Source organism: Hermetia illucens, chromosome 6, assembly GCF_905115235.1.
Source record: "Hermetia illucens chromosome 6, iHerIll2.2.curated.20191125, whole genome shotgun sequence".
NCBI classification, from domain to species: Eukaryota; Metazoa; Arthropoda; class Insecta; order Diptera; family Stratiomyidae; genus Hermetia; species Hermetia illucens.
The window spans coordinates 28,898,046-28,925,962 of record NC_051854.1 but is presented as its reverse complement, the minus strand read 5'-3'; the positions used below and the strand labels follow the sequence as shown (position 1 = coordinate 28,925,962).

The 27,917-nt window shown below is 39.8% G+C and overlaps 1 protein-coding gene across 4 annotated transcripts; it reads right to left on the bottom strand.

Annotated features, from left to right (window-relative positions):
• Nucleotides 1-321: 321 nt before the first annotated feature.
• Nucleotides 322-26,188, bottom strand: LOC119660191 (zinc finger protein sens). Of its 4 annotated transcripts, none has more exons than XR_005250405.1 (8): nt 25,504-26,188; nt 15,430-15,711; nt 15,211-15,368; nt 13,953-14,352; nt 13,041-13,879; nt 3,973-4,117; nt 3,341-3,804; nt 322-3,280 (listed from the first exon to the last, which is right to left on the bottom strand). XR_005250405.1 is itself a non-coding variant. In XM_038068611.1 (8 exons), exons 1-8 carry the CDS (start codon nt 25,642-25,644, stop codon nt 3,427-3,429), a joined length of 2,280 nt encoding a protein of 759 aa, XP_037924539.1. In that variant the 5' UTR covers nt 25,645-26,188; the 3' UTR covers nt 322-3,426. The 4 variants fall into 4 exon arrangements, 3 of the variants coding, with proteins under 3 accessions (XP_037924539.1, XP_037924537.1, XP_037924538.1); XM_038068611.1 differs by having other exon boundaries at nt 322-3,804; nt 15,430-15,498; nt 15,562-15,711; XM_038068609.1 differs by having other exon boundaries at nt 322-3,804.
• Nucleotides 26,189-27,917: the final 1,729 nt, after the last annotated feature.

Genomic DNA, 27,917 nt, shown 5'->3' with positions numbered 1-27,917 from the left:
TAGTTCTTATTACAAAAAAGGGCATCGAACTTATTGAACATCGCTGGGAAAAGTGTATACAGCTAAAACGAGATTATGTTGAACAAGTCGGGAAACCAGAAGCTGGGCGCTTTAGGTATCAAAGGTTTTGTGCATTTCTTATATAAAGACATTTGCATGTGCATTTGTCCCATTAGTACGTAGCACGTAATGTATGCATATATTATGTGAGAATATCCATTTTCAATATTGACATTCAAAATCTTGAATTTGCAAAGAAGCGACACCTTTGACTTATTATTACTTTGTTAACAATAGTGCAATTTCTACCAAACTGGTAGGATCATGCTCTATGTTATAGTCTACATCACTGTAAAATTTTCGTGTTGGTAAGATGGACTTAAGGGGGGTTTAGCAGCCAGTTACTAAAAATGATAGTGATATACTATTATTAACTTTATTTGTAGGGATATCGGTATGGAAAGTACACCCCGCTTTCGCATGTATGAGGACGTAAAACGATGTGACTCACTGTATTCGCGAGCGTTCACAGTTCCACTTTTCCACCAAATTTGGTATCAATCGCTGCAACAATCTTCGAGAAAAATGCATGTGATGGACAGACAGACAGTAAACCGATTTTAATAAGCGTTTGTTTTACACAACATACATTTAGGAAGGGTACATCTGGGACATCCCTCGTAGTTGAAGCAATGCCCAACTTTTTTACTCCAAGAAAGTGTTTGGAGGTGATTAACAACAACATCAGTTCTTGACTTAGGAAGGTCTTACCATAGCGCAAATAGAAGAAAAGGTGCCTGCCGATTGTCCTTAATATGCAGCAATAAAAAATTGGTTGTTTCATTGGGGAAGAGAATCGTTGGAAGATGATATGATAGCTTTTCATCCTTCTAGTAATAGTAAATTTCCAAGGAACGAGTCATGAAATTGTCGGGAGACTATGCTAGTGGAGTTTGAATCACTTGCGTTGAAGAATCATGCCATCTCGGAATTGAAACAGTCAAATATCATACAAAAATAACGTGGTAAGAAATTCTCCATTGAAAAATTGTAGTCCGCAAATGGAAATAAAGTGGCAAACGTCCCGAATTGGCAACTCATCGGCGGTCCAATGTATTTGTCGGTGGGAACCCGACCTGATTTTGCTTTTATAGCAAGATTGACATATCCGGGCGCAACATCCAAGCAACATTGGAAATCACTATCGGGAAAATTCTGTAAGGCTCGTACCTAATGTAGAATACTTATTAACCGGCTTGTTTTGATGATGAATGGACGGGAGATTAATTGCCTGGTTGTAATGTCTACAACTGAATCCGAATATGCGGCCGCACATGACGCATCCAGGCAAATTGCAGAATCTCTTAATTTTTGTATTGCCATAACGCAGCTGTCGAAGTATTGGCTAACGAACCTGTGTACTATTGTAAGCCAGCTGGCTTACATAATGACGAAGGAACCGCCGAAGGTGGCATTTATGCGGAATCTATGGAGTTTTAGATTGTTCAGATTTTATAGTTTCTACAAATCCATGAAAATTAATAAAGTTCTGTTTTATATAAAACCTTAAAAACGAATATTTAGTTATTACGTTCCTGCAAACTGCTAGAAATAATAGATTCGTAAAGCAAGAGATTGCTGTTTTCTCGACCGTCTGTCTATTCGTTTAAAAAATTGCACTCGGATATTGCGAAACCACGTCGAAGTATGGATTCATTCCCAAATGAAACCAAATTCAAGAAGAAAGCTATTGAATCATACGCTTTGAGTAACGTTTTGTCAATGTTCGTACAGGGCTGAAAAGGAAAGTATCATCGTGCAAAATAATGAGTTATAATTTGTGAAATTTCTGTAGCGTTCTGTGGAACCCTCTTCCTCTTATATTTTTTGTCTCTTTTTTATATAAGTACACCTCGGATCTATGATCATCAACACAAAAACCTCATAATTGGGAATTGATAAATTTAGAGAAACATGATTTGACATTTTTTTCGAATAAACTAACATAATTGCAAAATCACCCTTTCAAATACAAAAACTTACTTCACTTGGCAACAAATCTTCGCTTGAAAATTTTCTAGTTTACTTAAAACTACAATTTGTCAATTGAACTAAAACAAGTCTAGAGAGACACAAGCTTCAAAATTCATTCAGTTCAAGTGTATTTAGAGATCGTAGTGAATTGGATTGCATTATCTCAACTTACCTCATTTTTCGAAAATGAGTGCATTCTATGCTAACAAGCGGGTCAGTTGCAGCAACCGAATAGCCAATTAGCTAAAAAGTATAAAAGTATAAAAATCATCATATATATATGACAATACGAGAAGAAATAAATCAACTTCCACGTCGTACTGTTCCTTCTCTCTCTCTTTAATTTACTTTGGTATAAACTTTCTAAGCTAGATTTCAATTTGATTGCTTCATTATATGAGAGATTTCAATTAATTCTGCACTGCTGGGAATTGACTATTTACAATTTATTCACTTTCATGGAAATATGATATTAAATACTTATTACAAATTATGTACAAAGTCTTAAGTGGATAGAAGGTTGTGACAAAACACATTTTTAAATACTAAATCTAGTGTAAGAATGCTATGTTTTCAATAAAAACCTATTTCTCTCTTAATAAGAAATTTATAAATAGAAACTAATAAATACCACGAAATAAACCACATCAGAAAGTCACAGGGTAGAAGAATTTAGAGGGTCGTTGGTGTCATTAGCGTTGTCATGCTGAACGTTGCTTTCCCGTTTGTTCGATATATTGTACACAGTGCATATGGCACGAAATTCAAGTCGCTTGTTATTACAACTTTTGGATCACGCGAAACTGTCCCTGCAGTAAATATTGCTTTGCAAATGGAGCCAGAATCTGGCTTTTCTTCGTTGCATCATAGTATTTCGTTTGCACAAGTCCAAACCATTGGTATGAACTGAAAAATCCAATCATGATAATAACGCCCAAACATTGCAGCATCACAATTGCAATGTTGAAAAATGTTAACAGTATTAGTAAGTGCATTACAGAGCTTTGCATTTGGTCGACAACGAGTCTCTTAAAAAGTAATTTTGAGCACGTACTTCCCTCGATTTTCCCTTGTCAGTAGAGGTAATTTTGGTAAGGAGAGTGGTTTCTTGTTAGTCACACTAGTACAGTGTGAACGATACAACTTTTTCCAATACCGAATACCTAGTTAAACTCCAGTAAATCGAAGGGCATGTGATCGAATGCTTTTTCTTTCGTAAATCGCCAACAACGACATAAAGTTCTTCCTACCAAATTGCAATGAAAGAAGGTATTTACTATTACAACCTACTGAATACAATATTTACCATGAGTCAATACTTAATATTCGATAAACTTTTGATCCCGAATCCGAGTCTAATTCGGTTTCTCCATCTTGTCTTGCCATTTCATTTCATTTTTCCATTTTCAATTGTCCCATAATTTCACCGGTTGTCATGAACTGTTGCGGGTTAATTGAAACAAGGTTTGCAAGATTGGATGGCAAATTCAAGACGGTGGCATCATGAGTTCCCAACGTTTTTAGAACAGTTGTTGTGGCTGTCTGTTGATCACCCGATTGACTGATTGTTACCGAATTTTGTAAATCAGCCGCTGTAATCATGGGCGACGAAATTTGTAATTGCATGATTTGTTGCTGTTGCGGTTGATGTTGCTGTAACTCTTGTTGCTGCGGTTGCTGCTGCATTGTCGTCGTTATAATCTGTGTGTGATTATTCGTTTCTTCCGTGATTGGTTCATTTTTAATTTGCGGTGACGCATTGTTAATCTTCTAGAAAAAATGCAATCATATCAGCTACCGTAATTGCTACTTTCACTGAAACGTAAATATAACACCCGAAAACTAATATCTATTCCAAATAATTTGTGGAAAAACGCAGGTTTCTATTGCTTACACTAAGAATTGATGAACTAGAAGAAATTAAGTGCGGATACCCACCTTCACTTTATTGCTATTTGCGGCTGTTTGTCCATTTTTCTCGTGCATTATTTTGTGTTGAATATAATACATTTTCACGACGAAACTTTTATTACAAATTTCGCATACAAACTGCCCACTATTGCCTCCTTGCTCAGTGTGAGTCCTTTTGGAAATCAGAGAAATAAATAGTTTATTTTAACACTTCTTTCAGCTGGTCATTTGGGTAGGAAATATTTGGTTAAATTATGGTACTGGATATTTATGAAGAGAAAATATAATAATTAGAATATTTCGTTTTACTGTTACGCGGCAGACATAATATATACATACATAATATAATAAACAATAAAAAGAAACAAATAAGCAGGACACTGTACCGCACGCAAACTAGGTCATCAGACAAAGCCAGATCTCCGCAAGAATAATAACCAGGATGCCACGCGCCGAAGAGAGAATGATAACCAGGGTACCACGCGCCGAAGAGAAGGGAAGCTAGATAATATTATTATACAATGTGATCGGAATGCGGAAATGGGTATATTTTGATCACACATTAAGAAGGGGCGATAATTGCATTACTTGCTACGTCATGCAGTGGAATCCATGTCTGAATTAGTAATAGCAGAAGTCGGAAAGAAAACAGATGTTAGTGATGCAGAAGACCACTAGTTTGCTTTTATACTATTTGAAAAATGGTCTAAACTCGGTCTTCAAGGAGGCTCAGAGGTGGCTTAAAATGTGAATGCCGCTAAAAATGTAAACTTCAAATCCAACTTCCAAAAATGTAAGGCTATCCCCAGAATTGTAAGCCTTAAAACCAAAGGGGAAAATAATCTTAGGTAATTCTAGAACGCATATAAGAACTAGAAGAGCCGATATAAGCTATGCTGGCGCAGTCAAGGATGTTAAGAGACGAACATGGTCCCAGTCTTTTTGTCCTAAGGCGTAAAGATGGAAAGAAAGAAATTTCTAGACCTCGTTAGATCATTGTCAATAACGAAGCAACAACCGGTTTATGGTGGCCTTAATAAGAAACTGCAGACATCCTGGCTTAGTGTCGAGGTCCACCAATTCTATGTTCCTAACAGCTGGCCTACGCCATGGCTCCATTCTAGGCAGGGTATGTTACTTGTTCTACCACAGATGTAGAGACTCTGGATAATAATCCCCCATACGGATCGTAGACTAACGGGTGTATCATGTATTTTGGCACTAACTTCAAGCGTTTATTTGATTGCATAAACAAACACACAAATGTAAACCAATGCACTAGTCACACTTAACTGTACTCCTACTGAACTGTCAAACTCAAATTGTGCAGTTAGACCCATTCAAAATGTCGTACAAGCTCGATTTACGGAAATCTGTCGCCAACATGTTTGGCGGACTAAGTTCTAGTGAAATTCTTGAAATGTTCAAAGACAAGCCAATCTCTCGCAGAACAATTTTCTGTGTTCTGAAGGATTGTCGCGATGGTAAAGAGCCCGAAAACAAAAAGCAATGCGGTGGTCCATCCAAATTAGGTGCCAGAACAGTCATAAGTCTGCTATCAAGTGCGAAAAACAAGGTTGGTCAATCAACACGCAAATTGGGACGAAAATTTGGTGTTTCGAAAGATACAGTCCATCGTATTTTGAAAAAAAACAACGTAATTTATCGTAAACGTCGACGAGCACTAAAATATACACAACAACAACTCGAAAAAATACCAAAATGCTGCCGTGCACTTCGTGACAAACACTTTGCGAATGGAAAATCCATAATTTTGGATGATGAATCGAACTTCACATTCTCGCATCACGAATTGAGTGGCAACGACGGCTTTTATACTGACAACATTGAAGCAACAGCAGATGATGTTAAATATGCCGGCAAATCAAAATTTGAACCAAAGGTGTTGGTGTGGGCAGCCATTTCATCGAAGGGTGTTTCAGAGCCTTTGATTCGATCAAACAAATCAGAAGCGAACAGAGAATGCTTGCCGAAATTGAAGCAATTCATCGAAAAACATCATGGTCGTGACGAAATAATGTTTTTGCCGGACCTTGCAAGCTGTCATTATGCAAAAAAAACATTGAATTGGCTGACTGAGCAAAATATACCATTTGTGCCGAAAAAGGACAATCCCCCAAACGTACCTCAGGCACGTCCAATCGAAAATTTTTGGGCAGTTCTCAAGCGTATGGTCTACGTCGGTGGCTGGGAGGCTCGAAACGAGCAACATTTCATTGGTCGAATCAAGAGAAAGTTGAAGGAAATCGATCCATCGGTCCGCCAAAACCTGATTCGGAACATTCGCTCCACACTACGAAAAATCGAGGACCATGGTCCATTAAGTGTACTGTAAATGTATTGTATAATCATGAACAGAATAAAGTACGATTAAAAGGATTTTTCAAATCGATTGTTTTTTTTCGAATGACATGCTTTTGAAGTTAGTGTCAAAATACATGATACACCCGTTACTGAGCCGAATTTTATGTTGTTGTTACTCTCCTTTTTAGTGCTGACATTGCAATCATGTACTTCATCCTGAATGAAGGTAATTTGTACATTTGGGATTGTTGTTCCCACTATGACTTGAAAAGATCAGACTTTTGCCCGAATAAAACGCGGAACCAAAGCTGAAGAAGTAGTTAATTAAAACATTCAGCCTATCGTTCCAATATGCTCCTACTTTTGGAAATCAGATTTCCCTCTTTGTATTGACAGGATGAGGTTCGAAATGTATTTGGCTTCAACTTGCTGGTAAAACTTCCGTGTTTGGGGTGGTTACTCCCTGTACTTTTGGAGTTCACAAACCGATTGGCTTTCTAGGCCTCCTTTTTGGCTTGTGAAGGCGCTTCTTCAACTTAATTCGTGATGTCTTTGCGTGCATCACCGTTCTTTGCGATTGTTGCATTACGCGGTATGCAGCATTCTTCCTTTCTGCTACAGTTACCAACTTAGAATCATCTTCAATCGACAGAACTACTGATTTTTTTGCGACTGGGGCCAAATATATCTGTGACCGTACTAATGATAATTCTCATCAGGAGGTTGTGAAGGCCATTTGTGGCTTTTTCATCTCTAGGGCATCTAAAAGCTGTAGATACTGGTTGTCAATGGGGAGGTGATGCTGTTATTCGAGCCCGATGCTAACGAGATAGCGACCCGAATCACGATCGTTCCAAAATAAGGATTTTGACAAGGAGGAAAGTACGTATAAATTGTTCATGATCGACCGGCCATTAGAAGCGATTAGGAAAACCGCATATTTCATGAAATTCAAACATGATAAAATCGCAATACAAGCGCACAGAGAGGGAAGGGAGCAGTAGTAATATCAGGAAGATCTCTACCGAATGACACTAGAGGAAAGACTCTTATGAAATGATTGGCCGGCACTAGATAGCACAGATAAGCTTGCACTACGTAAAAGTTTATATTTCTCTTGTGCACTTCTAGAATATAGGGCATCCACACAGTTGTGGCGGAGCGATACTGAGTGGAACATGCCATGAGGCCGATTGGAAGAAGTGATCGTGTGAAGTAGGCATTGCCGGCTCAGTTGCTATTTTTGAAAATATGTTTAAAATAATTGGTGATAATTAGCCTGCTATTTATGGGTAAAGACTCTTCCCATTATAGCATATCTAATTTAAGTTTGTATTGAATTGTTCTTTCACGTTGTAGAACAAAAATTTAAAACTTGATTTTTGGAATTGGAGTAAAACTCTAAATAAATGATTAATTATCAAAAACACAGTCTCGAATTTCATTGAGATTGCGTTTCAGTTTCATTTTCGTCATACTTAATGCATTGTATGCGATAAGCATACAGCAGCGGGATAGCACGAATACAAATATCTAAGACGACCGGGATTCAAACCCGAGAGACTGGCGCTCAACCGTCTCGAGCATTGCACCCGTCGTGTAAAAATTAGGTTTGCAGTTATTGCGATGGCGATTTTTAAGGGCAACGTTGAAATAGTGTTGATATACCGGGGCAGATTCGTAATGCATCAGAAGGAATTATACATTATTATTATATTATAAGGGGTACATTTTGCGATAACTAACAGTTTGCATAATCTTGAAATGCATCTCAAGTATTTATGAGATTCGGAACCTAGCAACGGTCGGCGCAAGCACTCGCATATTAGTCGTTTTCCTCGAACGATTCGACAAGTTGATCAAATATCGCGACATGAAGGCGTTCGCACTTCTAATCGACTGTGATGCCAACCCATACCATGAGGTTTGGTATGTAGTAATACACCAAAATTCGTAATTAGCTCTAAAAAAAATGTCTTAAATAAAACCCTATGAATATGCCCATGAGTGGGTTGATTAGAAACTGAAGGGTGTCGAACGAATAATTTGAAATAGATGGGATAATAAGCAATCTCAGAAGAACAGCTTGGGTTTTCTATGTAAGATATTCATGTATCGAGACCACGAAACGAATGAAATCGATGGAAGCAACAGTAGCTGAGATCTTAAAAGCGAAGAGCTGGAACTCAACATTTTGGCTCAGTGAGTTCTTCAATTGCGTTACTGCGAAATGTACACCATCTAGGTGGCAAGAAAGCACAATGTTCCAATATAGAAAAAGAGAGGCTGTTCAGGACATCGTTCAAATTATCGTCCGATTTGGTTACCCCATAATATACATATTTATGGAGAAACATCGTAGTAAGCGTTGTCCTCTCTAAATTGCATTGTTGAACCTAAAGGCGTTTAACTCTGAGCCACACAAATTCATCTGGTATGCGTTGCCACATCTATTGCCAGAGGAGATCGTGCCGTGGATTAAATTGCTCTATCCAATGTGAAGAGGATAGTACGAAATGTGGCAGGTATAGCAAAGCCACTATGGTGTTCATCAGGGAAATCTTTATCGCTACTACTCTTTGTTCTTACCATGGACTCTGTCATTCGGTATGCCAATAAGAAAACGGAAGTAGGCTCATTAAGAATGAAAAGCAAAAAATAAGAATAACTCCGCCGGTCCTAAGGCAAGGTATGAAATAGGAAGAATTTTTTTTGGGAGTAGGGTAGGTGAATGCGTTTACTGTTAGACTCCCGCAACAGTACGCTGTCGGATTACCAACTAAACACCTCCCTGTCCTCAGAGAACTAGCCTGGAACCGTTTGACACATTACTTCGGGCTAGCCCTCCCGCTCTCCCGGTTTGGGGGCCTTCAAGTCAGGGAATAGCTTCAGTCTGACTGTGGGTTGCACCAGCATTTTGGGACAGACTTGTACAGATTACTCACTAAGGGGCTATCACCAGACCTGATACTTAGGTATAAAATGCAAATTCGGTAGATGAGGAAGAGAAAAAAGGATTCTAAGGTCCGGTACGGATAACCGGCGGAAGTCGTCTGACTTGATGACTGCATTGGGTTCCATTACACGAGCATGGCGTCCAAACGGCTAATCGTGGGGCGGTTCGACGTTTAGGCCCTGGGATAACCAGAAGCATGGCTTCGTCTGCTCCAGCTGCTTCGACACAATCTGTGGCGATCAGGAGGTTCGCGTAGGCAGCAGGTGGAGTGGACGGGGGATATGGACCTCTTTATTTTCTAGTCTTACTATGAAATAACGACGGGAAAGGCAGGTAAAACATCATACTGAAATTCTATTTCAAATTAATGATGATGTATCTCGATTGGAGCGTTGGTGTGACTCATCAAGACAAAACACTGCTAGGCTGGCTCAAATCAGCATTGGCAATGCCAGCGGACAGGTGATGCACAAACTACAGAGGGTTTACCGGGACTGTGACATCTCCAGTGAGACACCCGTAGTTGAAATCCTGGACACATCAAATTAGAAGCTTTCTCCCGTATGTAGTCGGTTATAAAGATACGGGAAAATTCGGCGGGGAACTAGCAGAGCTTCTTCAGATCAGTCAACAAATCCTAACAGAGCGTCCAGACAGTGTGGAAGAATATTGGGGATTACCTGCACAGCACGATCAGTGGATTACCGCCTAAGGCACCCGCCACAATCCTGTCCTAAGAATGAATTTTGCGGAAGTTTACGAAGATGTTCAACGAGCAATAAATAGCTCAAAGAATTGAAGGAGCGCTCTGATACAAAAAGTTCACCAGTATACATGGTTGGTGTGCACAAATGTATGTAGTATAAATCAGATTATTAGATTGGAGGAATTTCCACCCTTCTTCACCTAAAAATGGCAAAATGCAAGAATCCGCAAACGCAAGACCAATTTCCTTATTAGTGAGAGGATGAATGCGCCCTCGAGACCAACAACATTCTGTCCAAGAAGCAGAAAGGCTGTTGAGTTAGATCAAGCTGTTACAAAGAGCAACTGATTATCAAATTGGTAGTTGTAGGACAGGCAACTAGAAGCCAAAAAATCTATTTAGTTGCTATATCGACTACGCTAAGTCTTTTTACAGCGCTTCGCACACCTGGCTAATCGATGTCTTACATCTGTACTGCATTGATCCCAATCTAATAAAGTTTTTGACAACAGCCAACATATCAGAGCCCATCCGTATACGGAGAGGCGTTTTCCAGATGGATTCATTGAGATTTTTTTGGTTTTGTGTGGCACTGAACTCCCTTTAACGGCTACTGAATGATACTAGAGGATTTGCAATAAAATATGGCTTATGTGCTAAGTGCAATCTGACACACTTGATGTACTTGATGACATCAATTTGTATGCTGATACTGATAACCACCTTAGGAGTCTATTGCGAATAGTACACCTGTTCAGCCGTGATGTTCAGGTTGAATTTGGTTTAGACAAGTGATAAATTCAGTCATCCGCAAAGTTAATCACGAGCTGCATACCGTACATAGCATTGATGTCTTCCACGTCCAAACTATAACTTAGACAGACTTCTCCCTCACCTTGGCGCTGGTAACCCCGACGAGTATTCTCCGCAGTAAAACAGGCTGTGTAACTGACAACCTGTTTATAGGAAAGGAAATATAGCGACAAATGCGATTACAGAAAAAGACTATTGGCGCTCTTAAGCACTCAGTGAAGAACATACTTCACTAGCATATGCGTTCGGAATATTACCGTGAACAAAGAGCTTACTGGCAAAGGAGCGGTGGATACAATGCCCAAATTCTGCCGTGGAGTGGGTATGAGGTTAGACAATTAAGTAATGAGACTGATTTTATTGTCGCGCTTGTGGTAAACCTGCAACCTTCAAATTCCCTTCCCCTTCCCCGGCATCCTTCCCCTCTCCATTCATATATTCACCATCGCTCTAGCTTGTTTAGTTCGCCCGTTGGTGGTGCTCGTCACGAAAATGGATCGCGATAAAATTTTGCGCCAGATTGGGCGAAACAGCTTGGGAAAAGTACGCTAGGAATGTAAAATTGATAGTGCTCTTAGTCGTGCCCAGATGTTTCGATGGCATAAAGAGTTTAAGGAGGGGCGTGAAAGCGTGTGCGCGCCCTAATTCGTGAAGATCGATGTTTAGCAGTTCGAATATTGGCCTCGGAACTGGATATGGACCGTGAAACAGTCAGACAAATTTTAACAGACGATTTCGGGATGAAAAAGTTGTGCGCGAAGATGGTGCCAAAGAGCCTTTCTGAGGAGCAAAAGCAGCATCGAATGACCGTCGTAGAAGACTGTTTGGAACAAGTGGAAAACGATCCCATGCTGCTTGATCGATATGATATGTCACCCTATGATTGTTTTTTGTTCCCTAGAACAAAATCGGTGATGAAAGGAACCCATTTTGAGTCAATTGCGGACATCCAAGCGGCCGTGAAGGGTATTCGCGGACATTCCAGTCGAAGTGTTCCAGAAATCTTACGAAGAGTGGAAAATGCGCTGGAATCGCTGTATAGTTGCCCAAGGGGACTACTTTGAAGGAACAGGCGGAGTTGTAGAATAATTTTTAAATATACGGTGTTTATGGAATCTGTCTCATTACTTAATTGTTTAACCTCGTAGACCTGCCTCGTGACATCGAAAGCAGGGAGGTGGTTGACATTACGACACAACATCACCGCCAAGCCTTTGGTTATAAGGCACCCCTCTGGGTAGGGTGAAGTCAGACCAAGAGCGGATCGATGAATGGAAGTCGAATGAAATGCATCGTAAACACCTGAATTGCTTTTGGCAGGTTCTGGGCTTGGAAGTTTTTTTTGCTGAGGCGGAGGGATTTATATGTGCTCATAATGAAAGAACCGGCGAACAGCGGCCAGTGCAGAATGTGTAGTTCGGCGTTAGAGACGTTGGACCATCTTATTTCGAACTTCGCTGTTATGCCACAGGGGCAATACACGGACAGGTATAACGCAGTACGTAAAGTGATTCATCAAAACCTTGCATACAAGCACGGGCTTATCACGGGAACGTGTTTACCGGTATGAGCCGCAAGCAGTACTTCATGGTTCTGGTTACAGCATGTATTGGCCATAAATTGCTCAACAAGCCTGACGCGCTGTTATTTGGCAAGATGGGTTGCTTCGCGTATATTATTAACGTTGCTATCCCCCCCAGTAGCAACATTAAATGGAAATACGTAGAAAAGAAGGTAAATTATGAACTGCTGGCTCGGGAAATCAAAGAAGTGGTTCCCATAATATTGTCAGCCAAATATGTTGTACCCAAAACCGCCAAATTTCGCAAAGCCCCAACTGTTTGGATCTGAAGTATCGTATTAACATAGAGAATGATCTGATGCAACCATCAGGTGTGTCTTTCCAGAAGAAATTGAAAAGCCAAGTTAGGGAGGAAGGCTATTATAATGCTGGGATACCTTCGCCGAAATACTGGTAGAATATTGTCTTAAAATGTATAACAGAGGCGTCTGCCTCTTCCATTATAACATGGAATTATACTTCGCAGGACACTCGGCCTGTAGAAGATGTACTAAAACCAGGAAGCAAAATTGCATAGTGTATATACTCAGTGATTACGGTTTGTAGGTAATTTATGTTTAAAAGACACGGAAAGAAATGTCAAGACGTTCAGCATTGACCTATTTCTTATGTCACGTGTTAGTTGATGGACACTTTCTTAACTGTTAGTCTTTCCATTATACGATATAAAAAGTATTTTTCAAATAAGTTTCGTAAAGAGCCTAGTGACTTACCGTTTATGCTTATTAAGATTATCCTTACGCGAGAAGAACTTTTGACATAAATCACAACTGAACATCTTTTTGCCCGTGTGCGAAACAATATGTCGCATTAGATGCTCTTTTCGACTAAACGCTTTGTTACAGTCTCCTTCCGTACATTTGAACGGCCTCAAGCCAGCGTGAAGTTTCATATGTTGTGCTAAATGTTCTTTCTTCTTGAAGGATTTGCCGCAAGTACTACATTCATTCGATGGATTCTGTTGATTTGCATTCGTAACGTCTTCTTGTTTCATAATTGTAGTTGTGGCGTTTCCAGTTACAACTTTAACTTTTTGAGCTTGAGTCTTCTGTTGGTGTTGTTGCGTTTGCAGTTGCACTTGCTGGTGTTGTTGGGTCGTAGTTTGGACTTGCACACCGGGCTCCGTTTTGATTTTCACATTTTGATTATTGATTCTATGAACCGTTATTGCACTTAAGGGTTTATGGGTGACGGTGGTTCCATGTGACGAAGTAGTCACCGTGTTGGGAATGGTGGTAATTTGTAACTTGGGCATGGTTTGCATTGTCTGAACGTTTTGCGGTTGTGACGCGACTTGTTGGATGGTTATACTAGCTGGTTGCTGGTGATTCGCAAGAGTTGTATAGATAATTTCTTCGTTTGTGGATGTTGAAGCGTCCATACTATTCAGCACATGCGTTATCGTTTGGTCCTGTTGTTGCTGGAAGTTTTGTGTTTGATGCTGCTGCTGATGTTGTTGTTGAGACTGTTGAGGTGCAAGAGAGATAGATGCGGGTAGGCCGGCTGGAGTCAATTGAACAATTTGTTGGCCGTCAACGGTGGTAATTTGTGGCTGCAGTGATATTAGAGTTGGAATTTTTATTGATATATATTTTTTGGAAACTGTTTAAACTCTCATCCGTTACCTTCATTTGTAAATGATACGTTGTTGGCAAGACCAAGTTCTTTGTGTCAATTTGTGCCACTATTTGCTGATCCGAATTACAATCTTTGATCGTAATTGGTACGTAACATTTATTTGAGGGGAGGAATTTCACATCCTGTATCGATACAGTTTTCGGCGTGTTTTGCTGATTAGTTGTTTGCATTGGAATAATTTGGGTTTTTGGCTGGGCTGGCGATGAAGTAAGCACGATATTATATTTCGGTTTTTTTATTTGCTTTGACGTGTCCTGCGTTGTTGTTGCAAGCCGGATAGTTTGTGGTTGTTGAATTTGTACGGGTTGCGGTGCGGGTGGGTCTTTTTTCTTGGAGATAGGCGTGACTTTGATGTTTGGTTTCATCTTCAAGAATTCAGCTAGTGAGCTGGAAAATCATATGTGACAAAGCTGTAGTAATCATTTGAGTGAAATGATATAAATTATTTGAAATTTCAATTTAGCGCTGAAGGCAGTAAATGGTCATGGTCAACAATTTGATTTTTATTTTAAATAAAGGAAATTTATAATTGCTTAGCAAAAATGTAGCATTATACAAATGGTCGAAAACTTATTTAAGCAGAATAGAGAAGGATACCTTGTTTACCCAATACCAATAATAAAATATCCTATCAGTGTGATGCTGAGAAATGCGGCTCGAACGAAAGAAGAAATCAAGGATGACCTTTCATAAATTACCGCTCAGTTCATAGTAAGAGACTTCTTTTCGCTCATTTCGTTAAGTTTTACAACATTTTTAGTGGCATTTATTCAGAAGGACCTACGCAGTTATGATAGAGGTTCCTCTTCTTCATTTTTCTGTCTCTATTACCAGAACATCTTTTTTAAAAACCTTAGCAACAAAACAAACATATTTATTCTAACGCGTCAAGATTTTTCAGATTTTCAATTTCAAAGTAGTCGAGACATTTTTCACTTCGATTAAATGGAGGATGCATCAATTTTTTTCTCTGTGATGATTTAAGACACACAGCACCAAATCAAATAAAAAAAGAGAAAGCTTGAAAGTTACTAGGCTTTAATGTCATTGATGCAAAACGGCGAACGACTCACTCGGAAACAATATTTGAATCTTGAAATGCGAAGATCTCAATAAGCGTATGTATCCATGATGGGAGCCTCTACAAAGATTAGCACAGAATGCCCCTAATTTCTGTACTCTTGAGCGCAATTCTTTCCATTATGCATTTATTTTACTAAAGAAAAGGATATCTAAAATACTAACTTATGTTTAGCCTGTTTATCGGAATGTGAAGTAGTTGTAGTTGTCTGAACAGGTTCTTCTACTTTATAGCTTATTTGCCCAGCCTTTAAAGTCTTTCCATCCAATGTCACCGTATATTGTGGATATTGTTGTCTAGTTTCTGTGACATCATCGCTGTTCTGTTAAGCAAAAATAAAAACAAATCAGTTGCTCACAAATTTTGCAACGTTTTTCACGTACCTGTATTCCAACCGCTTGAATTATTGTACTTAGAAAATCGTTTCCTTGTGTTACATTTTGAACGGATTCCTGTTTGATGGTATCAATATGTGTCACTTGGGTTATCTTTGAATTGGCGTCTTTAATATAAACCTTTCCACCATTCTGTAGTGTTGCTGAGTTCAAACACCCTTCGAGCATTGTTTGGGAATTTAACGAAATTGTGCGGAATTCGTTGATAGCCTCGACCTGTTGCAAACATGATCCACATAGGTTTTTGGGAAGTTTATCTTTTTCGTCAATCTGGAAGAAATCAAATGAGAAATAAAAATTCGAGATAAGAATGAATACAAGTTTTAAAAATATATGTGGTCTAATAATAATACTTGTTTATTGTCTATATATATATATATATATATGCAACTGTGAAGAGGAGACCATCCAGCACATAACATCTGCGTGCAGGATGTTGAGCGGTACTGAGTACACCAATCGTCATAACTCCGTCTGCAAGATTCTCCATCAAAACCTTGCGTTGAAGTATAACTTAGTGGCAACCTACCATCCTTACTATAAGTATACTCCGCAGAGAATCTTGGAAAATGATCGGGCCAAACTACTGTGGGATCACACTGTTGCCACCGACCACAGTGTTAATCATAACATACCCGATCTAGTTCTGCTTCTGAAGGAAGAGCGAGCGTGCTTTATAATCGATGTAGCCGTACCGTTGGACAGGAACACTGTTGAAAAACAGCACGAAAAAATCCGGAACTACGGCCCCTTGGCAGACGATATGAAGCAGACTTGGAGACTACAAAAGATCGAAGTAGTCCCAGTAGTAATTTCAGCGACGGGATTAGTCCCGCAGAATTTACATAAAGCGCTGAAAACGCTCGATCTTAGGGCTGGACTATACATGGAGATGCAAAAAGCGGTTATCCTTGCAACTTGTGCTATAGTCCGAAGAGTCCTGTCCGGTAACAATCTGACCTAATGGGTTTCAGTCTTGATTCGCACTGTCTTCGATATAAGATCCATGTCTCTGTAGTGTAGGACCTCCGCGTCATTGGCTGAAGTGTTTGCGACAATCGGAATGTAGTAATACATTTTCGCATGGTTGCACACACTTCGCTGTGATGCGAGCCTTTGGATGTTGCCTTCAGCCCATCCTTAGGTTGGTCGCCCCTCGGTCCGGTTGGGCGGGAAGAGGGTCCGTGGGCTTTTTGAACTATATATAAAACAAAGTCGGCTTAATTACACTATTTACGACTCATGAACTGCTGGTCCAATTTTCATGATCTTTGATTGCCGTGCGCCCCAAATAACGGGAATAACGGATACAGTCCGTGCAATTCATCGGCTTAAAAATCATAAGTCGCCAGAAGCTGCTGGAATTGCAGCCGAATTAGTTAAATATGGAGGCGACCAATTACACCAAATGGTTCATCAACTTGTGCTCAAAGTGTGGGACAGCGAATCAATGCCTAACGATTGGCAACGAGGCATTATCTGTCTCATACATAAAAAGGGAGATATCACACAGTGCAGCAATTAAGAAATATCACGTTGCTGAGTACCATCTATAAGATATTCTCCGCTCTTTTGCTAGGCCGGATAGTCCCATACACCCACAACATTATTGGCCCATACCAAAGGGGCTTCACTCCAGGCAAATCAACAACAGATCAGATTTTCTCTCTGCGGCAAGCGATGGAAAAACTGTTGGAATATGGACAACAGTTGCACTATCTATTTATCGACTTTAAAGCCGCCTATGATAGCATAGCCAGGGTAAAACTGTACATGGCCATGAGAGAATTCGGTATCCCGACGAAATTGATAAGACCGACTAGACTGGCCCTGACCAATGTGCGAGGCCAGATAAAAGCATTCGACATCAACAACGGTCTACAACAAGGGGATGCCCTATCATGCGTCCTCTTTAACCTGGCCCTGGAGAAAGTGATCCGTGATGCTAAGGTAAATGCAAGGGGTACCATCCTCTTTAAGTCCACCCAACTATTGGCCTATGATGGCGATATCGACATCTTTCTGATTATGGATAACAATATTTAACCAATTATTCTCAATTGTGAAAACCGCCAAAAATTTTTTTTCTTCTTGAGAACGCCATTTTAAAAATTGTTATGATAAACGTTTTAAAGTGGTCGGGCGATAATTAGAAAAGTATAGATTGGAAAAACAAAAAATCTTTACTTGTGTTTCAGACCAACCGTATTTGCCATTTCATGTGAACCATCGATCCACCTTTTTTCCGAAGGCCTCTCTTCGCAAGGATACAATGTGCAAACTGTGTTTACAAAATATTACTAATTTTTTGTACATCAAGGATTAATAAAGTTTTTAAAAAAATCTCGTTGAAAAATCTTGTGTACTTTTCTCACAGTTCAAGACACCTTCGAAAAACGGCGGTCACATGAGAACACCCCTTTAAAACTGCATACCATCTGATAATGAGAGGACAGACAACAAGGGTAAATAGAGGGGAGGTCTGCCGAGGAGATTCTGGTAATTTTCTAAAATATGATAATGTCATTATTAGCTTTATTTGAGCAGATATCGGAATGGGATGTATTGTGAGGCATTGTGTTTTTTTTGCAGATTATTCAATTGGATAGGTTCTGAAAACGAGATCTGATACTTTTTTTGGGACACACATTTTGGGCCCTCACTCTCCTATGTTTCATTCAGTATCAGAACTAAGATCAGTTTCGAGAAGTACTAATCGACCCCCCTTTTATTTGATGACCCACATGATTATATTTAATGAAAAAAAAATATACACCCACCTTTCGAATTTATGGACAGCTCCTCTTAAAACCAACGCAATATGATGCCACTATTTGTATGCAAAGGGACTCATAAGCCACACATTCTCACCAAATTTACTAATTTGGGTGTGACAGACAGACATTGAATCGATTCTAATAAGGTTTTGTTTCACACAAAACTTTAAAAAAATATTCCAAGAGCATTCACGGGAAATACATTGCATAAATAGATTTCAGTGATCAAATAAATTAGCATCTAATGGCTTCAATTAGAAGATATATCAATAGTATATATCGGGAATTAAAACTGGCATTGACTAAAGGGCCAAAGTATAATACAGTATTCAGGGCAAAAACATAAACAAAGAGATCTTTTTCAACGAAAGCAATGGTTGTGATTTCCATTTTGTTTTCGAAGGTGATGAATATGTTAAAATATTTTCTACTGTCCTGGTACAAAGTCTGCGTCTTACAGCACATTTTGCAGTTGAAGATTCCCAAACTTCATGGTTGTCAGTTGATTCACCTATTCGCCCGGTGAACAATCATTAACGACAGTTTAGGTGAAACCCAGAAATACAAAAGTGCTTCTTAGAGAGTGAGGGTGTTTTGTTTGCCGTGAGAATCGATGTCCCACGTAATGTATTAACGATGCAACAGAAAAGTTATCACGGAGAATCTTAAATACAACCAAATCTTATTAGGGGTCCACGAGAGTAGTTCCGAAAATGCTCACTAATGTCGTAAATTACAATCCTTATTAGTGCGAACGCATTGGATATCGACCTGAGTGATGCTAGTGTAAAAAATAGCAATTTTCTTAGAGAGTTTGCAGTTAATACAGTCAAAATCTACCAATGATGGTTTGGATTAGGGGGTAATTTGTTAGCCAAAGTTTTAAAGTGAAAGATTGCCTTGGAAGATATTTTTCCGTTTTATTCGCTAAAAGTATCTAAATTAAACAAATACGTATTTCGGGAACCAACTGTCCCCTTCTTCAGTGTTATTTTCTTCCAAACCTAATTAGGATATTATAACCACAAGAACAGCTATAAAAACCCAAATGGGGGAAATTTTTCAGAAGATAATAATTTTGTATTTTTTTGTTAAAACACCAATGATATTTTAATTAAGACGAATAACAAATATAAACAAAATAAAGAACAGGATTTATTAGATTTGGCATCCTATACATACAACGAATGACATGATTTTTTATGGAGTTAAAGACGGGACCCTCATACAGGGTTGATAAAAATGAATTTGTTTATTTATTTAAAGTTATAGCACATTTATCCTAATTAAGAGATAAATGGTAGAATTGACTTTATTAACTGTCGACGCTCTAAAAACACTGCTTCTGTTTACATTAGTAACAATCAAGACGACGTAATATACAATGCATTCGCACTGGATAGTGGAAGTTGTTGCGTGGAATGATGAATAAAATCATCAATAAGGATTATACCATTTGTGAGCGAGTGGAAGATCTTCTCTGTTTCGTCACGAGCCCGCTACATGGGACATCAGCCTCACACGGCGAAAAAAACACATATTCCCCCAAAATGGTCAGACAAATCTCTAAGAAGAACCGCTGTATTTTTGCAATTCCCGTAAATAGTCGTTAAGGAGCGTTTGTCAGCTGAATACTGCGTCGTGCGCATATTCTTGCACAAAAGGTTTTTTTAAGGTTTTGTGTGAAACAAAACATTATTATAATCGAGCCGATGTTTGTCTGCCTATCTGTCACACCCGATTTATTCGGAAACGGTTGGACCGATTGTCATGAAAAGTGGTGAAAGCATGCGGTCTGCTGTTCCCTTTACATACAAGTGGCATCATTTTGTGTTAAGTTTCAAGGGGGCCTCCATATATGTGAATGCTTCGCAGAATGTGGTCATGAGGGGTATTAAATGAAAAGGATCAATTAGTACTTTTTGAAATTGGTCCCATATTTGATATCAGGTGAAACGTAGGGGAGTGAATGCTGAAAATATGACCCTTAAAGTGTAACAAGTCTCGTTCTCAGAACCTATTCAATCGAAAAATCTGAAAAAAATCAGTGATCTGAATAAAGTTAATAATAGTATATGAGCGTATTTTAGAAATTTTACCGAGACCCCCCTTAAGTTCGTGCTAGAACTAAGGAATAGCATAAGGCATAACTTTAGGAAGTTTCAAGGAAATCCAGCTATTATTAACAAAGTCATAGAAGGTGAAACTTTTATATTTTGTGTGACTTTCGTGCATTTTAAAACGTGTATGACGCCATCATAACATATCAATTCGTCAATACCACAGCAGAATGAGGCCACGTGAATGGGAGGTCACAGGGAAATATTTCATTTTAGTTTTTTAATCATTTATATGTCAATATCAATTACTCCAGACAGACATATATATATATTTTTTTAAATGGATATGTAAATGAAGGTTTGGAGTAATGCCTAATTCAGATAAATATATTTGTACATTGAACAAGCGGTATTCAATATACGTACTTTATATGTATACATGAAGTGCATTGGTGTACGATCAATTTATATCCATGCAAGTGGATAAGTATAGTATTCGGTAATAGGCAACGTTTGTTTGTTTAGGGTTACATGTGTCCGGATAGCTGAGTGGTTAGAGCACAAGGCTGTCGTACGGAAGATCGCGGTTCAAATCTCATTGGTGGCAATGGGATTAGTATCGTGATTTGACGTCGGATACCAGTCGACTCAGCTATAAATGAGTACTTGAGTCAAATCAGGATAATAATCTCGGGCGAGCGCAATGCTAACCACATTGCCTCCTACAGTGCACTGTAGTGTACCGTTACGGTCTTGAATGAAGTGCACTAACACACTTCAAGGCCCCGATCCAATATGGATTGTTGCGCCAACGATTATTATTATTATTTTATAATATCTACGTCTGTAATATGTACGTATTTCTTATAGTTTGAAAAAAATATGAAAGAATAGAAAGAAAATTTCTCACATAAGACGAACACAAAACGGTATTCCGACTTGTTCTACATTTGGTCTGGCCCAATCTAATCTTGGGAACAGGCTGGGTAATGAAAGCCGGCAAAACTTGTGCTCCTTCTTAAATAATACTATAAATAGTTTTTGTTTTTCGATTTACTTATCAATTTATAGTGCGCTATAATTAAATATTGGGTGGGTAGTATTTTCGCAACATTTTGTGCTTTTTAAGGTTTTGTGTAAAACAAAATCTTATTAAAATCGATCTACTGTCTGTCTGTCACACGCATTTTTCTCGTAAACTATTATAGCAATTGACATCAAATTTGGTGGAGAGGTGGTAACTGTGAACGTGCATGCATACAGTGAGTCATAGCATTCTCCGTCGAATTTACGTACATACATATTACAAATATGATAATGTGGGGTATCAGATGAAAGGTCTCAGTTAGTATTTTCCAAAGGCCGTCTTAGTTTTGAAAATTGTTCGAAAGTTGGGGATTGCGGGGGGTCGAAATTGATGATTTCTTTCACGGACTCATTCTCAGAAACTTCCCAACCGAAGAATCTGAAAAAAATCAAGAAGCTGCCACTATATGATGCCTAGGCTCTGAAATACTCCCCATTTCGATATCTGATCAAATAAAGTTAATATTACTATAAGTTTTAGTAACTGACTGCAAAACCCCTCTTAAGTTCATCAAAGAATCACGAATTTTTTTTAGCAATGTAGGCTATAACGTAAATCCTGTCAAATTTGGTGGAAATCGCACTATTATTAACAAAGTTGTAATAGGGCAAAGTTGCCGTTTCTGTGCAGATTCAAGACTTTGCATGTCAGTATCATGCGAAATATATTCTCACATCACATATTCATATTTTAGATGGTGGGTTCTAATCGGACAAATGTCCACTCAAACGCTTTTATAAAAGAAATATACAAAACCTTTCATCCCTGAAGCGTGCAGCTTCCGGTTTCCCGAATTGTTTATTTTGAAACAATTTGTTTGGCTGTTCCGCAAAACGTTTACAGTAATTTGAAAGAACTTTTTGTACTCCATAATACTTTAGATTAAGAAGGAGAACATCCAGGAAGGCAGCAATCACAATCCCAATCCCACAATGGATACTGTTCAATAAGCTTCAATAGAAATTAACAATCCCACGCGCCGGACCACCCGTTGCGAATACTGAGGTATCTATCTGAGAGACCGCTCTTTATGGACGCTGGAGGACCAGAGGAAAATGGAGATTACGTCATCACATGGACCTCCGAAAGGCATCTTACGATAATCTGCTAAAACTCAACGTGTTAGAAAAGTCGCGCCTGGTCGTTTAAGTAAATGATGTTGCAGCATTTGTTGCCAATCGCACTGTTGATCAAATGTAAAGCAGGTTTGGAATATCGATGCGTTGCAGCTTTACGTAGGAAGAAACCGAAGTAGCTATCTTATGGAAAAAAGGAAGACAGACTCTGCGAAGCATGAAACGTCTTCTCATGAGTACAGCGAATTCCGTTCTGCTCTATGTGGCGCAGGTTTATTGATGCTCTTGGTGAGGGGATGTATCGCAAACGCCTGGGGAAGTTTGCGGGCGGGATCTGCCTACCATGCTATCTTATATGTGTCTCGATCGCGAGAATGATTTCTGTTGGCCTCCTTGATAAAGAAGGTAGGAACATCTACAAGCCCAAGGGAGAGAACTCAAGAGAGGCGGCTGCTTGTGAAGAATGCTAACATACCCCAAATGAGTGGCAGCAACCGAAAGTATGGTAAGATTGTTTTCTCATCCAGCTTCTAAGCGGACATGGAAGCTTTCAATGTTATCTGTTGAAGATTTGGAAGGCTCGATTCCCTGACTGTGTGTTCTGTAATGAGTGGCGAACGATGCTGATTACACATTTTTTCTTATGGAATGCGGGATGGGATTCGTCAGCAACTTTATGCAGATACAGGTGAACTTTCACTGGATAGATTGAGCTATTGGATTGGGTTATTTTGCACAATGTTTGGGTTCTTATTCTCCCCACCAAGCCAAGGATAACTGAATTCCACCTACCACGGCTGAATGAACAAAGATTGGTTCTTTCCTCTAATGTAAATTATCTGAGTGTAATCCTGGTTCCAAAGCTAAATTGGAGATTGAACATAGAACTGAGAGTTAAGAAGGCCTGTATAGCATGTTATGCCTGCAAGAGAACCTCTTCAAAGGAATAAGAGTCTCCGGCCGAGGATAGTTCTTTGGATGTACACCGCTGTAGTGCGTTCGATCCCAACGTACGGCTCTATTGGATGAAGCTTAATAGGATTCAAAGAACCGCGTGTGCAGATGCTACTGGGGCTCTGCAGTCCTGCCCGGCAGATGCTTTCAATGTACTCCTGCATTTTCTTCCCCTCGATCCCCACATTAAATACGTTGCAGCGTGCAATGCCGTCAGATTACGAGCTGTGCAAACCAAGGAGAATTTGGCCCGCTTATAACATAGCCCGATCACAATAGCTCCTGTGCCAGACGCATGCAAATCCATTCGAGATTACGGCGGTCTGCACGGGGCACTGGCCCATAGGGGAATATGCCGCCAGGCTCGGCATACCTACAATTCGCATTGCCGAAGCTATGGAGAAGGAAGGGAAACCTTCATGCATTTTCTCTGCGATTGCCCAGCTTTGGCTAGAGTCAGGCTACCGACACTGCTTTCCTTCGTGAATGCTACGAAGATCCGAGCCGGCTAGACTCTGCCTCCCTGCACTCAAAACAGCAGTCGCGGCGTACCACTGGTCTAATTGGGCTCCTCGGAGCGGCCACTGATACCTACCTACCTACCTATTCTCACGAGTTCGGCCGACAGAGGCACCGGACGGCAGTTTCTTTGAACAGCTTCCTTTTTCCTCTCTCCTCCATTTGAAGGGAATTGCCTGACTTGAAGATTATCTAAGGTGTGAGAATGGGCAAGCTAGCCCTAAATAATGTGTTAAACGGTTAACTCCCTAATAACCGGCAAATGTTTCGGTTGCGGGAGTCCAAAGTGAGTTGCATTCACTTACCCTACCCTGATCTGGTATGCTATGGGCAATAGCAGATGCTAAAGGAACTGGGCTAAATTGCTCTACTGCCAACGCTTTGTTCTTGCCACCGAAGCTATCTCATGGGTCATCCAACGTCAAGCGCCCTATGCACTGCTCTACGATCATCTGCGTCTTATAGCAAAGCTGATCTCAAACAACTTATCGAAAAGTTGAATGATGACGTTTAGTAGTTGGGCCTTCGGATCAACCCTTTAAGTCAATGATGAACTCCATCATGAAATGGCTTTACGCACCAGCACAACTTGAATCAAGTGGTGTTCCACCAGAGGAGGATTTTTACCCCAAATTTGCCGTAATGTTGGTTGCCCTGTCGCCCCATATAGTTCTGAGTGACCGATTATCAACGACAATGAATGGCGCCTCGCGGCAATGGAGACTGGAAATTGCGTTGGGCCAGTGATGACATGATCGCATCTGAAATAAGCACATCTGCAGTGGATGTTAGGGTTACTTTCTTAGATTGGTCAAATCATCGAAGTCGATGGGAAACAACCAAAAGCTGAACGGAACAGAGATGAGTTGGTACGCTAGATGGTGGTTTAAGAACCTCTTGACCCCACTCAGGCCAAGCCTGACTGAGGAAATTGGCAAATCCAATCTAGACAAATCGATCCTGATATCGAATCTGACAAGGGCTAAAAGTTAGAATAATTAAGAATAGTATGTTGTACTGGAACACGGAAAGGTGCATTTTAGGTATGTTTAACTAAATTCACTATGGACCAAAGGAGCAGGAAGATAGCATTAGAATCTTTTGACTGGGGAGAGAGCACTTTAATCCATTTTCCAGTTGCCTATTGCAGTCCTGAGTAAAGCCTTATAGAAACAAGCCATGGGATCCCGATTTGTTTCCATTGCAAACTTTAGGACTTTCTTTCCACCTTTCTATGCGATTCCTCTGGAATTCTCCTCAGAAGCTTATTGAACCTTGGAGTGCATAATACATGACTAGCTGGTGAACTTTACCACAAACTATACATTTTACAAATAAACTAAGAAATGTGCAGATAACGACACGATCCTAATTTCAATGAAGTTATTCAGAGTATGGGATTGGGTGCTTCGCTTATCGTGATCCACCAGTATCTGGCTTCTTATTGGAAAGAACATTAATTGCGGCGACTACCATAAATGAAGTAATAACACACGAGCGCTGCTTAGTCCCCAGCCACTACGCTTCTACCAAATAAACAAAGAATAGAAAAAACTGAGATAATATTCCGCTAGCGAATCCACACATACCATAACTGGCAAACTCTCGATGATCTTCTGGTGCAGGTTCTTCTTGCGTCCCTCCTGGGAGAATATGTTGATCTTGGAGCCGGTACTGCTCGTGCACAGGCGACACAGGTCGTAGTAGTTCACGCACCGGTAGCCCGACATTTCTTAGATTAATGTTTCTGCAATGTCTGTCTGAATCCAACCTCGGCGCCGTACTCAAATCACGCACGACTCCTTCAATTTGTTTGGGTTATCGTTGTTGCTTCGTCTCGTAGTCTTCGCCGTCGCCGCCGACACTCTGGCTCACACTGACTTTCTGCTAAAAATCGATTTCGCGCTTATTTCCATGGGGAATGCCGCGGCCGCAATCCTATTTCCACTGCGTGTTGAATGATCCGGGAACACCATTTAAGCACGCCGGTAGCACTTTTTCATCGCATCGTCTCGATAAAACTGAGAAATTTCCACATTTCCATTGCGCAAATATTTCCGTAAACAAGAATCACACTGACAGTAGCTTCGAATCGTGAATTGACCGCCTAAACGCCAAATATCTCGGATTCCGGCAATTTCGGGATCTCGCGGGGCTTCGCCACAAGCACTAGCACTTCGGGTGTTGAATTTTACTGCACTTTTGATTAACTATAAACAAATTATGCAATGAAAGCCCTTTATGACGCTGCCCGACGAATGTTTTTTCGGTACAATTGACGATTGACATTCGAGACAAATTGTTCGGAACTTGATTTGGTTCTATTGGGATCAAAGAGTTTACAGCGGTTCGGAGTTGCAAATGGCGTCTTTATATGACTATTGTGATAGTCAGATGGCATTGCAGAACTACATGTCTGGCAAACCCAATATTATAGTTGAACAGTTGACCGCTACGATCGCGAGGCGCGTGAAAATCTTAAAATCTTTTTCTGTTAAATCTATTATAATAAAACGAACGATTATTTTATTGTTCAAACAAATCTCTACTTTTTTGGTTTTTGTTTTGTATTTGATTTATTACATTAAATATTGTTTTACAGAGTATACGAATGATAAAACAACATCCTACAGCCGTTAAACTGAAGCTTCTTAATAAATTGGTTAGAGGTTTTTACAGTTTTATTCAGTTTTCGGCGGCTAACGTTTCTAAAACGTTTTCCTGATAAAAAAAAGTTAGCAGTGAGATAACAGGTTATTTCAGATAGATCCTAGATTTGAATTCAATAACAATGATTTATTTCTGTCTTTATAATTTCGATTATCCAGGAAGCTCCCAACTTATTTGATACAGTCACTGTTTTCAATTCTACACAACTGTAAAATCGAAACTAGGAGATTTATCGATAAATTTTAAATGGAGATGTGTGGGTGCATATTCAATAGACGGGTTTCGAATAAGGGGCGTTCCAAAAGTTGTTGTTTATATCATACAAGACCGATATTCTGGGTGGATTGCCGAATTTCAGCTCACAGCTTACTTGATACAGTCTCCTTCAGTTCCAAAGAGGTTTCATTTGTCGCGCACTTCAGAGGTATTTTTTGTTTTACGAGTTTTTTGTCCTGTTTGGGTATTATAACATGATGATGGTTTCATGGCTATGAATCTAAGAAATGAAGAGAAACGGTTGAGGGAACTATATTGGGCGGGCCTACCAGGAATGGAGCAGTCCAGGGTGCTTATTGGGGGATACGAACCCATGCGCACAAAGGATTGCTTAAACCTCACCAAAAAGAACCTCCGAATCATAGTGGGAATTCTCACTGGTCATTGTCGGCTGAACTATCACCTAGGGAAGCTAGGGATATCTACGGACACTGCCTGCAGGTTTTGTGAGGAAGAGGACGAAACCTCCATACACGTCCTGGGACAGTGTTCGGCGCTTGTGCAAAGTAGGTCGAGACATCTGGAAGAACACTTAATAGCAGATGCAAAGCTGAAACATCTGGAAGTGGGAAACATACTAAAGTTCCTAACGGTTACAAGCCTGCTTGAGATACTATGATCAATAGGTACACTATAACCAGTAAAAGGGGCACAATAGTTCTTCAGGGACGCGGTGCGACTTTCCGTTAACAGAATAATAATAATTATAACATGACCGGCTGTTTGCTAATGAATAAGCTTTCGTGGGCGTCTAGCTGGTTAATTTTTCTTACCTGTTTTAACACTTTCAGATCGTCGGTGCTTATTTTATGGCCGTATTTCACCATAGATTTTGTGGGTTTTCGGCAATACTTGGTAAGCAACTCTGCCTAACTTGTACGCTCCCCAAATCTAGTGGTTACTAGTCTTTTTGTTTGTCCGATATACACCTTCGGACAATCTGACTAAACGATTTTATATATACCGCCCATGTCCTCTACCGTTTTTCGGTCCGTTTCTCTAGCCAGCTGAGATTTTAGTTGGTAGATACAACTTGATCCTACCAGTTGTATGTCGA